Source organism: Macrosteles quadrilineatus, unplaced genomic scaffold (genome assembly GCF_028750875.1).
Source record: "Macrosteles quadrilineatus isolate MER2022 unplaced genomic scaffold, UCM_ALF_1.0 Scaffold_1__1_contigs__length_201487025, whole genome shotgun sequence".
Lineage (NCBI taxonomy): Eukaryota > Metazoa > Arthropoda > Insecta > Hemiptera > Cicadellidae > Macrosteles > Macrosteles quadrilineatus.
Genome location: NW_026542594.1, coordinates 42197200 through 42213801, shown reverse-complemented (window position 1 = coordinate 42213801; position 16602 = coordinate 42197200). Strand labels below are relative to the sequence as shown.

Here is a 16602-nt window from a genome sequence, read left to right as displayed (position 1 = left end):
ATAACCTGTTGTAAATGGACTTAAATTATGTAGAATGATAAAGAGAAAGGTGTTTTAGGTACAAGATTTACTTGATACAAAACCACAACATAGCTTTCCACAAAACACATCTGGTATCCATGACAACTAACTTATAGGAGAACACATGTGATACGAAAATGAACTATTCACACAAATCATATTTCAACAAAGACTATGCTACTAACATTTTTAGCTCGAACATTAGAAAAAATATTATCAATACATGTGCTTGAAAAGTTGGTAACTCGAGTGGGAATAAAAACGTTAGGAGTAAACCCAAAGCAGGTGCACATTTCTAAAAGATTCTCAGAATTAGATTTTTCCTTAAGAATATCTATATTTGTATCCGAGGAAATGAATACATTTTTTGTCCTTGCTTCTTTAGATAGTTTATCTAATAAAATTTCAAATTTATGTAAAAATAATTTGTCAGTGTCATCCCCTGGTATTCTGTAAATGGAGGCATATACAGAGTTCCACTCTTTCACTTCTATAAAATACCCTTCAAAACTAAAATGTTCATTTAAGAATTTTAAATCTTCCCTTATTTTAAAGCTTACCTTTTTTTCAATTAAAATACAAGATCCACCTCTTAGTTGATCCTCTCTCGCATACAAATCAGCAATTTTAAAATCGCTAAATTGATTAAGACAACTTATGTTGTTGACATCAAGCCAGTGTTCATTTAAAGAAATAATATTAACTTTCTCTTTTTTAGCGAATTTCCCTATAGGGAAGTAGCTATTACCGTAGGTCTCATGGTAAGACCTAAGCCCGGGACCGATTTACTTTTTCATTTTGATGTCCCCAGAGGCCAAAAACACCATTCGTTCAAATTTTTATATATCTATATATAGAGATATATATATGTGTCCATCCGCACGATAACTTGAGTAATTTTTGTCCGATTTTGATAAAATTTGGTTTTAAGGTGTAAGGCGGGATAAACTTTGAATGAGTTCGCGAACCAGCATGATCGGACTATGGGAACGGGGGTTTATGGGGGGTTTTATGGGGTAAAAATAGGTTTTCCCATTTTTGACCCTAAAAACACGAAATTTCACAATTTCTTTTTAAACCATATTGTAGAGCTTAAAAAAACAAATAATTTAGTATATTGAAGCGTTATTATGCGCCTATTTGTTACGGAGAAAATTCAAAAAAATTTTAATTTTGAAATTTCCATGTTATTCTTAGGGAGAATAAGTCAACTGTTGTAGTTTGCTTGTTTATGAACATATTTTGATTGATTTTGGAAAATACTTTTATTTCTTACTAAACTATTATCAATTTATAAAAAAATTTTTTTATCCTCCCTGTTGCAGCAAACCTAAGTACTCGTTAAACTTATTCTATTTAAATAGGAAATAAATGTGCTATTTTTATAGAGGTATTTTAGTGTAAATCCAATCATCAGGTTAATGGAAATTCGCTTAGTCTGCAGGTTTGCTGCGGCGGGGGTATTTGATTTTCAAGAAATAAAATAAAATCCACATAATTATTTAAAAACCCCTGAATATTAAAATGCAAGATATTGACGGTATTAGGCCTATTAGATTTACTGCTAGCCTGACTTTTTAACTGTTTGGTACAAACTTCACTTAGTATTTCTGTTTCCCTAAAAAAACATTATTTATACAACTATTTATCAATGACATGTTTACTTTTTGTTCTGATTTAACGCAACACAGTTTAATTTTTATTTCAACTGCTTCATTTCTTTTTGTTTTTACTATTCAATTATTTCACTCGAGTCATCTCAGTTGTGCATATCATCTCTTTGCTATTTTGTGGATGGAGTACACCATACTCGTAAGTCGTAATGAACCATTAGGGACCAGGTTCATAGCTTAGTATGGATCCGTTGGCCACAAATGATTTAACTGATCAGTTACCATAAATGTCTTGTTTGTGTCCTGATTAAATGTCTATTATTTTTGTGTTAACCAATATGACCTTCGTATGAAGAAAGAAAAACTTCCTTGTACAGCCTGATGATGGTGCCACACAGGTGCAGAAACTAGTTGTGTTTACAACAACATTGGATTGCCTAATAGCAGGTATTTGAACCTTTTTTTTATAAAATATCTATAAAAACATATTTCAAATTATAAATATGACTAGGCCTATAGATTAGTTACAAGTTTAATATGAAATCATAAACAGGCTTATAGCAACAGGCAGTAAACCAGCGGCAAATTGAATGATGTTCACAACAAAAATTCTGTATGAGTGAGAAGCTAAATGTAATAGTGTTCATAAAACTATTAATTCCATGATAAAATGTTAAATGGGTTTGGAATGGCTTGTATTAAATAATGGAAGTCTAAACAAGTAGAAGTGATTAATAATGTAAACGAAGTGATAACACTTTTATGAGCTTAACCACTGACACGGTTTACAGAGTTCTTGGAAGTACTTGACTCCAAGGTCTGAAGTAGAAAATTTTTTAATTGTCATGAGAAAATAATAATGCTAAGAATCAGTAAAATCAACAACCGGCCCATTCATAATTAATTTCTTATTCTTTATTAATGTTCTTTTTGGTAGTTTAATTATATCAATTTTATTTGTTAACATTTAACAAAATTAAAATCCAACCAAAAAATCTGTGCCCTTCCTTCACTAGTGTAAAAAAATAAAACCGGTGTTAAGACCAATCCCTATTAAATTTACTTAATGCCATCAATTTCCTCCCAAACCAGATACTGTTTATATAAAGTGTGCCGTCCCACCAGGTAAACCTCACATTAGTGCGCTTAATTTGTATTATATATGTATGGGTCTATTGAATCAGTGCATATCAGAGCTACACTTGTCGGTGAACACAAGTTGATTTAGCCACCATGTCACTATCACCCGAGATCCATTACAGCCCAAATGCAACACTAGCCCTTGCAGGTGAGATTCAACAAATTCATTACTTTAAGCGTCGGTGTATTACCATAGCTTTGCTGACATTGCCACCAGTGGCCAGTCCCTTGTAGAAAGCTGAGTTGTAGACCAGTCCTACCCCAGCCAGGTCCAGGGTCTCTATTTCCTCCCTTGTCCTTACATCCACCAGGTGAAACACCTGTCACACAGGGAAAATATCAATCGTTGTGGTGATATGAATAATTTAAACGATATGTGTCATTTATTCCCATTTTTAATATATTAATACATCTGTAGAGTAGTATTTAAGTATTTAGATATGAATGAATAAACAGAGAGGTAATTTTTACAATAGGCTATATTTTATTGGTTAAACTTTTGTCAAGTGCAGGTGCCTAATGTCTGGTAAAATTGTTCTGAGTACAGTTGAGGATGGCAAAAAAGGTGACAATGACCCTACAAATAGAGGGCGCTCTTAACACCCACAATGTGAACAGTCTTGACACACTAATTTCAAATACTCAATTGATCACAGGAAAAGTCGTAAAATACAGAAGATCAGACAGCCTATTGTAGACGTGTTGTATTTACTCTTAAAAGTCTCCTAAAAAAACCAAATGTTTACAAAATGCAAAAAAGCAAGTACCTCAGATGCATCCAGCAGAGCTAACGTTCTTGCATTTAGCCAATGACAGGACAGTAGAGAGTAGCCAAGGTTCAGTTGCTGAAGTGTCATACATACTATGCGTCCACTGGGCTCAACACTCACCTATACAACAAACACCCACTCTAAATAAGTACAAAGTGTATACCAAGGTGTGCCAATGACAGGACAGTAGAGAATAGCCAAGGTTCAGTTCCTGAAGTGTCATACATACTATATGTCCACTGGGCTCAACACTCACCTATACAACAAACACCCACTCTAAATAAGTACATAGTGTAAACCAAGGTGTGCCAATGACAGGACAGTAGAGAGTAACCAAGGTTCAGTTCCTGAAGTGTCATACATACTATGCGTCCACTGGGCTCAACACTCACCTATACAACAAACACCCACTCTAAATAAATACATAGTGTAAACCAAGGTGTGCCAATGACAGGACAGTAGAGAGTAGCCAAGGTTCAGTTCCTGAAGTGTCATACATACTATGCGTCCACTGGGCTCAACACTCACCTATACAACAAACACCCACTCTAAATAAATACATAGTGCATACCAAGGTGTGCCAATGACAGGACAGTAGAGATTAGCCAAGGTTCAGTTGCTGAAGTGTCATACATACTATGCGTCCACTGGGCTCAACACTCACCTATACAACAAACACCCACTCTAAATAAGTACAAAGTGTATACCAAGGTGTGCCAATGACAGGACAGTAGAGAATAGCCAAGGTTCAGTAGCTGAAGTGTCATACATACTATGCGAACACTGGGCTCAACACTCACCTATACAACAAACACCCACTCTAAATAAGTACAAAGTGTATACCAAGGTGTGCCAATGACAGGACAGTAGAGGGTAGCCAAGGTTCAGTAGCTGAAGTGTCATACATACTATGCGAACACTGGGCTCAACACTCACCTATACAACAAACACCCACTCTAAATAAGTACATAGTGTAAACCAAGGTGTGCCAATGACAGGACAGTAGAGGGTAGCCAAGGTTCAGTAGCTGAAGTGTCATACATACTATGCGAACACTGGGCTCAACACTCACCTATACAACAAACACCCACTCTAAATAAGTACATAGTGTAAACCAAGGTGTGCCAATGACAGGACAGTAGAGGGTAGCCAAGGTTCAGTAGCTGAAGTGTCATACATACTATGCGAACACTGGGCTCAACACTCACCTATACAACAAACACCCACTCTAAATAAGTACATAGTGTAAACCAAGGTGTGCCAATGACAGGACAGTAGAGAATAGCCAAGGTTCAGTAGCTGAAGTGTCATACATACTATGCGAACACTGGGCTCAACACTCACCTATACAACAAACACCCACTCTAAATAAGTACAAAGTGTATACCAAGGTGTGCCAATGACAGGACAGTAGAGGGTAGCCAAGGTTCAGTAGCTGAAGTGTCATACATACTATGCGAACACTGGGCTCAACACTCACCTATACAACAAACACCCACTCTAAATAAGTACAAAGTGTATACCAAGGTGTGCCAATGACAGGACAGTAGAGGGTAGCCAAGGTTCAGTAGCTGAAGTGTCATACATACTATGCGAACACTGGGCTCAACACTCACCTATACAACAAACACCCACTCTAAATAAGTACAAAGTGTATACCAAGGTGTGCCAATGACAGGACAGTAGAGGGTAGCCAAGGTTCAGTAGCTGAAGTGTCATACATACTATGCGAACACTGGGCTCAACACTCACCTATACAACAAACACCCACTCTAAATAAGTACATAGTGTAAACCAAGGTGTGCCAATGACAGGACAGTAGAGGGTAGCCAAGGTTCAGTTCCTGAAGTGTCATACATACTATATGTCCACTGGGCTCAACACTTACCTATACAACAAACACCCACTCTAAATAAATACATAGTGTATAACAAGGTGTGCCAATGACAGGACAGTAGAGAATAGCCAAGGTTCAGTAGCTGAAGTGTCATACATACTATGCGAACACTGGGCTCAACACTCACCTATACAACAAACACCCACTCTAAATAAGTACATAGTGTAAACCAAGGTGTGCCAATGACAGGACAGTAGAGGATAGCCAAGGTTCAGTTCCTGAAGTGTCATACATACTATATGTCCACTGGGCTCAACACTTACCTATACAACAAACACCCACTCTAAATAAATACATAGTGTATAACAAGGTGTGCCAATGACAGGACAGTAGAGAATAGCCAAGGTTCAGTTGCTGAAGTGTCATACATACTATGCGTCCACTGGGCTCAACACTCACCTATACAACAAACACCCACTCTAAATAAGTACAAAGTGTATACCAAGGTGTGCCAATGACAGGACAGTAGAGAATAGCCAAGGTTCAGTTCCTGAAGTGTCATACATACTATATGTCCACTGGGCTCAACACTCACCTATACAACAAACACCCACTCTAAATAAATACATAGTGTATACCAAGGTGTGCCAATGACAGGACAGTAGAGAATAGCCAAGGTTCAGTTGCTGAAGTGTCATTTATACTATATGTCCACTGGGCTCAACACTCACCTATACAACAAACACCCACTCTAAATAAATACATAGTGTATACCAAGGTGTGCCAATGACAGGACAGTAGAGAATAGCCAAGGTTCAGTTCCTGAAGTGTCATACATACTATATGTCCACTGGGCTCAACACTCACCTATACAACAAACACCCACTCTAAATAAATACATAGTGTATACCAAGGTGTGCCAATGACAGGACAGTAGAGAATAGCCAAGGTTCAGTTGCTGAAGTGTCATTTATACTATATGTCCACTGGGCTCAACACTCACCTATACAACAAACACCCACTCTAAATAAGTACATAGTGTAAACCAAGGTGTGCCAATGACAGGACAGTAGAGGGTAGCCAAGGTTCAGTAGCTGAAGTGTCATACATACTATGCGAACACTGGGCTCAACACTCACCTATACAACAAACACCCACTCTAAATAAGTACATAGTGTAAACCAAGGTGTGCCAATGACAGGACAGTAGAGGGTAGCCAAGGTTCAGTAGCTGAAGTGTCATACATACTATGCGAACACTGGGCTCAACACTCACCTATACAACAAACACCCACTCTAAATAAGTACATAGTGTAAACCAAGGTGTGCCAATGACAGGACAGTAGAGAATAGCCAAGGTTCAGTAGCTGAAGTGTCATACATACTATGCGAACACTGGGCTCAACACTCACCTATACAACAAACACCCACTCTAAATAAGTACAAAGTGTATACCAAGGTGTGCCAATGTCAGGACAGTAGAGGGTAGCCAAGGTTCAGTAGCTGAAGTGTCATACATACTATGCGAACACTGGGCTCAACACTCACCTATACAACAAACACCCACTCTAAATAAGTACAAAGTGTATACCAAGGTGTGCCAATGACAGGACAGTAGAGGGTAGCCAAGGTTCAGTAGCTGAAGTGTCATACATACTATGCGAACACTGGGCTCAACACTCACCTATACAACAAACACCCACTCTAAATAAGTACAAAGTGTATACCAAGGTGTGCCAATGACAGGACAGTAGAGGGTAGCCAAGGTTCAGTAGCTGAAGTGTCATACATACTATGCGAACACTGGGCTCAACACTCACCTATACAACAAACACCCACTCTAAATAAGTACATAGTGTAAACCAAGGTGTGCCAATGACAGGACAGTAGAGGGTAGCCAAGGTTCAGTTCCTGAAGTGTCATACATACTATATGTCCACTGGGCTCAACACTTACCTATACAACAAACACCCACTCTAAATAAATACATAGTGTATAACAAGGTGTGCCAATGACAGGACAGTAGAGAATAGCCAAGGTTCAGTAGCTGAAGTGTCATACATACTATGCGAACACTGGGCTCAACACTCACCTATACAACAAACACCCACTCTAAATAAGTACATAGTGTAAACCAAGGTGTGCCAATGACAGGACAGTAGAGGGTAGCCAAGGTTCAGTTCCTGAAGTGTCATACATACTATATGTCCACTGGGCTCAACACTTACCTATACAACAAACACCCACTCTAAATAAATACATAGTGTATAACAAGGTGTGCCAATGACAGGACAGTAGAGAATAGCCAAGGTTCAGTTGCTGAAGTGTCATACATACTATGCGTCCACTGGGCTCAACACTCACCTATACAACAAACACCCACTCTAAATAAGTACAAAGTGTATACCAAGGTGTGCCAATGACAGGACAGTAGAGAATAGCCAAGGTTCAGTTCCTGAAGTGTCATACATACTATATGTCCACTGGGCTCAACACTCACCTATACAACAAACACCCACTCTAAATAAATACATAGTGTATACCAAGGTGGGCCAATGACAGGACAGTAGAGAATAGCCAAGGTTCAGTTGCTGAAGTGTCATTTATACTATATGTCCACTGGGCTCAACACTCACCTATACAACAAACACCCACTCTAAATAAATACATAGTGTATACCAAGGTGTGCCAATGACAGGACAGTAGAGAATAGCCAAGGTTCAGTTCCTGAAGTGTCATACATACTATATGTCCACTGGGCTCAACACTCACCTATACAACAAACACCCACTCTAAATAAGTACAAAGTGTATACCAAGGTGTGCCAATGACAGGACAGTAGAGAGTAGCCAAGGTTCAGTTCCTGAAGTGTCATACATACTATATGTCCACTGGGCTCAACACTCACCTATACAACAAACACCCACTCTAAATAAGTACAAAGTGTATACCAAGGTGTGCCAATGACAGGACAGTAGAGAGTAGCCAAGGTTCAGTTCCTGAAGTGTCATACATACTATGCGTCCACTGGGCTCAACACTCACCTATACAACAAACACCCACTCTAAATAAATACATAGTGCATACCAAGGTGTGCCAATGACAGGACAGTAGAGATTAGCCAAGGTTCAGTTGCTGAAGTGTCATACATACTATGCGTCCACTGGGCTCAACACTCACCTATACAACAAACACCCACTCTAAATAAGTACAAAGTGTATACCAAGGTGTGCCAATGACAGGACAGTAGAGAATAGCCAAGGTTCAGTAGCTGAAGTGTCATACATACTATGCGAACACTGGGCTCAACACTCACCTATACAACAAACACCCACTCTAAATAAGTACAAAGTGTATACCAAGGTGTGCCAATGACAGGACAGTAGAGGGTAGCCAAGGTTCAGTAGCTGAAGTGTCATACATACTATGCGAACACTGGGCTCAACACTCACCTATACAACAAACACCCACTCTAAATAAGTACATAGTGTAAACCAAGGTGTGCCAATGACAGGACAGTAGAGGGTAGCCAAGGTTCAGTAGCTGAAGTGTCATACATACTATGCGAACACTGGGCTCAACACTCACCTATACAACAAACACCCACTCTAAATAAGTACATAGTGTAAACCAAGGTGTGCCAATGACAGGACAGTAGAGGGTAGCCAAGGTTCAGTAGCTGAAGTGTCATACATACTATGCGAACACTGGGCTCAACACTCACCTATACAACAAACACCCACTCTAAATAAGTACATAGTGTAAACCAAGGTGTGCCAATGACAGGACAGTAGAGAATAGCCAAGGTTCAGTAGCTGAAGTGTCATACATACTATGCGAACACTGGGCTCAACACTCACCTATACAACAAACACCCACTCTAAATAAGTACAAAGTGTATACCAAGGTGTGCCAATGACAGGACAGTAGAGGGTAGCCAAGGTTCAGTAGCTGAAGTGTCATACATACTATGCGAACACTGGGCTCAACACTCACCTATACAACAAACACCCACTCTAAATAAGTACAAAGTGTATACCAAGGTGTGCCAATGACAGGACAGTAGAGGGTAGCCAAGGTTCAGTAGCTGAAGTGTCATACATACTATGCGAACACTGGGCTCAACACTCACCTATACAACAAACACCCACTCTAAATAAGTACAAAGTGTATACCAAGGTGTGCCAATGACAGGACAGTAGAGGGTAGCCAAGGTTCAGTAGCTGAAGTGTCATACATACTATGCGAACACTGGGCTCAACACTCACCTATACAACAAACACCCACTCTAAATAAGTACATAGTGTAAACCAAGGTGTGCCAATGACAGGACAGTAGAGGGTAGCCAAGGTTCAGTTCCTGAAGTGTCATACATACTATATGTCCACTGGGCTCAACACTTACCTATACAACAAACACCCACTCTAAATAAATACATAGTGTATAACAAGGTGTGCCAATGACAGGACAGTAGAGAATAGCCAAGGTTCAGTAGCTGAAGTGTCATACATACTATGCGAACACTGGGCTCAACACTCACCTATACAACAAACACCCACTCTAAATAAGTACATAGTGTAAACCAAGGTGTGCCAATGACAGGACAGTAGAGGATAGCCAAGGTTCAGTTCCTGAAGTGTCATACATACTATATGTCCACTGGGCTCAACACTTACCTATACAACAAACACCCACTCTAAATAAATACATAGTGTATAACAAGGTGTGCCAATGACAGGACAGTAGAGAATAGCCAAGGTTCAGTTGCTGAAGTGTCATACATACTATGCGTCCACTGGGCTCAACACTCACCTATACAACAAACACCCACTCTAAATAAGTACAAAGTGTATACCAAGGTGTGCCAATGACAGGACAGTAGAGAATAGCCAAGGTTCAGTTCCTGAAGTGTCATACATACTATATGTCCACTGGGCTCAACACTCACCTATACAACAAACACCCACTCTAAATAAATACATAGTGTATACCAAGGTGTGCCAATGACAGGACAGTAGAGAATAGCCAAGGTTCAGTTGCTGAAGTGTCATTTATACTATATGTCCACTGGGCTCAACACTCACCTATACAACAAACACCCACTCTAAATAAATACATAGTGTATACCAAGGTGTGCCAATGACAGGACAGTAGAGAATAGCCAAGGTTCAGTTCCTGAAGTGTCATACATACTATATGTCCACTGGGCTCAACACTCACCTATACAACAAACACCCACTCTAAATAAATACATAGTGTATACCAAGGTGTGCCAATGACAGGACAGTAGAGAATAGCCAAGGTTCAGTTGCTGAAGTGTCATTTATACTATATGTCCACTGGGCTCAACACTCACCTATACAACAAACACCCACTCTAAATAAGTACATAGTGTAAACCAAGGTGTGCCAATGACAGGACAGTAGAGGGTAGCCAAGGTTCAGTAGCTGAAGTGTCATACATACTATGCGAACACTGGGCTCAACACTCACCTATACAACAAACACCCACTCTAAATAAGTACATAGTGTAAACCAAGGTGTGCCAATGACAGGACAGTAGAGGGTAGCCAAGGTTCAGTAGCTGAAGTGTCATACATACTATGCGAACACTGGGCTCAACACTCACCTATACAACAAACACCCACTCTAAATAAGTACATAGTGTAAACCAAGGTGTGCCAATGACAGGACAGTAGAGAATAGCCAAGGTTCAGTAGCTGAAGTGTCATACATACTATGCGAACACTGGGCTCAACACTCACCTATACAACAAACACCCACTCTAAATAAGTACAAAGTGTATACCAAGGTGTGCCAATGTCAGGACAGTAGAGGGTAGCCAAGGTTCAGTAGCTGAAGTGTCATACATACTATGCGAACACTGGGCTCAACACTCACCTATACAACAAACACCCACTCTAAATAAGTACAAAGTGTATACCAAGGTGTGCCAATGACAGGACAGTAGAGGGTAGCCAAGGTTCAGTAGCTGAAGTGTCATACATACTATGCGAACACTGGGCTCAACACTCACCTATACAACAAACACCCACTCTAAATAAGTACAAAGTGTATACCAAGGTGTGCCAATGACAGGACAGTAGAGGGTAGCCAAGGTTCAGTAGCTGAAGTGTCATACATACTATGCGAACACTGGGCTCAACACTCACCTATACAACAAACACCCACTCTAAATAAGTACATAGTGTAAACCAAGGTGTGCCAATGACAGGACAGTAGAGGGTAGCCAAGGTTCAGTTCCTGAAGTGTCATACATACTATATGTCCACTGGGCTCAACACTTACCTATACAACAAACACCCACTCTAAATAAATACATAGTGTATAACAAGGTGTGCCAATGACAGGACAGTAGAGAATAGCCAAGGTTCAGTAGCTGAAGTGTCATACATACTATGCGAACACTGGGCTCAACACTCACCTATACAACAAACACCCACTCTAAATAAGTACATAGTGTAAACCAAGGTGTGCCAATGACAGGACAGTAGAGGGTAGCCAAGGTTCAGTTCCTGAAGTGTCATACATACTATATGTCCACTGGGCTCAACACTTACCTATACAACAAACACCCACTCTAAATAAATACATAGTGTATAACAAGGTGTGCCAATGACAGGACAGTAGAGAATAGCCAAGGTTCAGTTGCTGAAGTGTCATACATACTATGCGTCCACTGGGCTCAACACTCACCTATACAACAAACACCCACTCTAAATAAGTACAAAGTGTATACCAAGGTGTGCCAATGACAGGACAGTAGAGAATAGCCAAGGTTCAGTTCCTGAAGTGTCATACATACTATATGTCCACTGGGCTCAACACTCACCTATACAACAAACACCCACTCTAAATAAATACATAGTGTATACCAAGGTGGGCCAATGACAGGACAGTAGAGAATAGCCAAGGTTCAGTTGCTGAAGTGTCATTTATACTATATGTCCACTGGGCTCAACACTCACCTATACAACAAACACCCACTCTAAATAAATACATAGTGTATACCAAGGTGTGCCAATGACAGGACAGTAGAGAATAGCCAAGGTTCAGTTCCTGAAGTGTCATACATACTATATGTCCACTGGGCTCAACACTCACCTATACAACAAACACCCACTCTAAATAAGTACAAAGTGTATACCAAGGTGTGCCAATGACAGGACAGTAGAGAGTAGCCAAGGTTCAGTTCCTGAAGTGTCATACATACTATATGTCCACTGGGCTCAACACTCACCTATACAACAAACACCCACTCTAAATAAGTACAAAGTGTATACCAAGGTGTGCCAATGACAGGACAGTAGAGAGTAGCCAAGGTTCAGTTCCTGAAGTGTCATACATACTATGCGTCCACTGGGCTCAACACTCACCTATACAACAAACACCCACTCTAAATAAGTACAAAGTGTATACCAAGGTGTGCCAATGACAGGACAGTAGAGATTAGCCAAGGTTCAGTAGCTGAAGTGTTATACATACTATGCGTCCACTGGGCTCAATACTCACCTATACAACAAACACCCACTCTAAATAAATACATAGTGTATACCAAGGTGTGCCAATGACAGGACAGTAGAGAATAGCCAAGGCTCAGTTGCTGAAGTGTCATACATACTATGCGTCCACTGGGCTCAACACTCACCTATACAACAAACACCCACTCTAAATAAGTACATAGTGTAAACCAAGGTGTGCCAATGACAGGACAGTAGAGAATAGCCAAGGTTCAGTTACTGAAGTGTCATCTATATATCTAATTCCGTAAGCCCAAAATTTTACAATGAAATTGTGAGCGAACGGGAGGACGTAGAAAGCTGGGAGAGGTCTCATTTTAAAGGTCTCAGCATGAAATTTTGGGGAAAAATATTCATTTTTCTTAATTATGCACCAAACTGTCGTTACGGAATAAAATAATTCACATTTAAATAACATGGGAATCTAGGTCATGTGCTTTGTTTACTTTAAAACATGTGGTTTAACTTTATTTAAAGCATATGATATGTAATATGTACTGTAATATGCATACTATTATAAATTTGAAATAGACTTTTCCCTAATTTTAAGGGTCTGGATTGTTTAATGGAGTACGATTTGTTGTGTTAGGTATGTCTGAACAAAGTGTAAAGTTATAAGTGGTTACTGGAGTAGGCAAAGGGGACTTATTTTTCCATGCCGAAAATAAAACTAATATCTATAGATCCTGATATGCCGTTTAAGTTTACAAGTATTCAATTCCCATTGCGATTAGCTTTCAATATTACTTATTATTAAAGCAAAGGACGAGGCCGAACCCGAACAAAAGTTGGCATTTATTTGAAGAAAAAAATAGTGTTTACCCATGGTCAACTTTATGTTAACCAGGTAAGGCGGCCAGATGATGTCAAAATAGTACTAGAATCAAATAAAGACGAAGGAATCAATTAAAATGGATACCATACAACAAAAATGTTGTTTTCAGAGAGATTTTGTTATAAACTAAATACAAAATACAATATTTTTCTGTCATTGTAATTAGCATTTTACAATCTGGAGGAAGACGTTATCTCTATGTGTTTAATCTAAGTGAATTTGTCTATATTCAAAGAGATTTATATATATATTTAATTAATAGTCATGAAGATTATAATTGAAAATGATCATTAGTTGTATTAATGATTAGACAGTTTGTTATAATACCGGATGAACAGTCTTTTGGAACTGTTATTTTAAACAGAGCAGATAACAAAATGCATTATGCAGGCATGTAATAATTATTATACATATTGTATACAAAAATGTTAAACGATCGAGTTGACAAATGGAGATCAACCCAATGGTTCAAGGTTCAACCCATGAGACAAAATATTTATACATATATAGGGGCTATTGCCCCTAAAAGCCACTAGTACATACTATGCGTCCACTGGGCTCAACACTCACCTATACAACAAACACCCACTCTAAATAAATACATAGTGTATACCAAGGTGTGCCAATGACAGGACAGTAGAGAATAGCCAAGGTTCAGTAGCTGAAGTGTCATACATACTATGCGAACACTGGGCTCAACACTCACATATACAACAAACACCCACTCTAAATAAATACATAGTGTAAACCAAGGTGTGCCAATGACAGGACAGTAGAGAATAGCCAAGGTTCAGTAGCTGAAGTGTCATACATACTATGCGAACACTGGGCTCAACACTCACCTATACAACAAACACCCACTCTAAATAAGTACAAAGTGTATACCAAGGTGTGCCAATGACAGGACAGTAGAGAATAGCCAAGGTTCAGTAGCTGAAGTGTCATACATACTATGCGAACACTGGGCTCAACACTCACCTATACAACAAACACCCACTCTAAATAAATACATAGTGTAAACCAAGGTGTGCCAATGACAGGACAGTAGAGAATAGCCAAGGTTCAGTAGCTGAAGTGTCATACATACTATGCGAACACTGGGCTCAACACTCACATATACAACAAACACCCACTCTAAATAAGTACAAAGTGTATACCAAGGTGTGCCAATGTTAGGACAGTAGAGGGTAGCCAAGGTTCAGTTCCTGAAGCTGAAGTGTCATACATACTATGCGTCCACTGGGCTCAACACTCACCTATACAATAAACACCCACTCTAAATAAATACATAGTGTATACCAAGGTGTGCCAATGTTAGGACAGTAGAGGGTAGCCAAGGTTCAGTTCCTGAAGCTGAAGTGTCATACATACTATGCGTCCACTGGGCTCAACACTCACCTATACAATAAACACCCACTCTAAATAAGTACATAGTAGCCAAGGTTCAGCTGAAGTGTCAATTCAATTCAATTAGTTTATTTAACCAACCAGTTTACAATATGAAGACTTATTTTAGTACAAGCATTCTTGCAATTCGCAAGATTACAGGTATTGCTAAGGGGCCATTGAAGCACTCCATCTTAAGTAATAATGTTATTTCATTCACAAATCTGTCCATAAACTCAAATTGTTTTATAGTTTTTGCCATCAAAAATTGTATAGCTGAACATGGCTGGATTTTATTACTGAGGCAGACTATTCAAACAGTTTCTTTAACTACAAACAGTGGCGTGCCCTGGGGGGGGGGGGTGTCAGCTAGGGCCTTTCCGGGGGGCCGGGGGGGGGGGGGGTATTTTAAAAATATGTGTTCAATATTGCTTATTTAGGCTATTTTTATTTATTTTTTTTTTTTTTTGCGATAAGAATTGTTTTACAAATATATTGCCCATAAACTGTAAAAAATTGTAATTTCTTAAAATATTCTTTTGCCAAATCATCTCGTTTAAGCTTAAGCATAATTCTGATAGCTTCTTTTTGTCGCTTCAGAATACTATCCATATTTAATATTTTTGTTGACCCATATAATGCTAAACCGAATGAAATATGGGAATGAATGTGTGCAAAATATATACTTTTTATGGTTTTCAAATTACAATAAAAGGACATTTTTGATAATGCGAAAATTCCAGAGTTAGTGTTGGTTAAAACTTTCTGTGTGTGTTTATCCCAATTCAAATTTTCATCTATTGTTAATGCCAGAAAATTGATTTTATTTTCCTTTTGAATGTTATTTGAGTTGTAAGTTATTCTTGGCTCTTTTGTAATTCTGTTCTGTGCTGTTCTGAAATATTTATAAATTTAGTTTTTTGTGAATTTAATAATAAGTTATGATTGTAGAAATAGTTTCCAATATTCTCTAATTCTACATATGTAAGAATTTCAGTTTCTTCTGGCGAGTTAGATGATACAATCAAATTAGAATCATCAGCGTAAAGACATAATTTATAATTTTGCTTGTAGGTTAAAGTATCTTCCATGCCCTTAAGGTAACACAAAAAAGCAAAGGCCCCAAAATTGAACCTTGTGGCACCCCAAATTTAATTGGTTGATAAATGAAAAGTCAAACTGTTTTGCATGTATTTCTATTCATCAAATTTCCTCTACAATAACAGATTTTTTCATCTCACCTGGTAAAAGTAAATTGTGGTATCCCTAGCAAAGGCCAGAACGGGATCCATGATCTTCTGGGTGTCAGCCACTTGTATTATAACAAACTGCCAAGACAACAGTGGCAGAGAGGCAGGCCTAGCTTTGACTGAGTGAGTTAGTAACAGCCTGGTATGTGGTCTAATACTGACGATGATCACCTACAATCATATATTGACAGAATACAATACAACAAATATA

The 16602-nt window shown here is 38.9% G+C and overlaps 1 protein-coding gene across 1 annotated transcript in view; it reads right to left on the bottom strand.

Annotated features, from left to right (window-relative positions):
• Positions 1–16602, bottom strand: part of LOC128982827 (vacuolar protein sorting-associated protein 8 homolog) — a 306699-nt gene that overhangs the window by 170919 nt on the left and 119178 nt on the right. Inside the window, exons 7-9 of the mRNA XM_054401853.1 lie at positions 16383–16562; positions 3542–3664; positions 2966–3094 (exon numbers count right to left, since the gene is read on the bottom strand). Coding sequence (XP_054257828.1) covers positions 2966–3094; positions 3542–3664; positions 16383–16562 — 432 coding nt within the window. The remainder of the gene's footprint in view (positions 1–2965; positions 3095–3541; positions 3665–16382; positions 16563–16602) is intronic.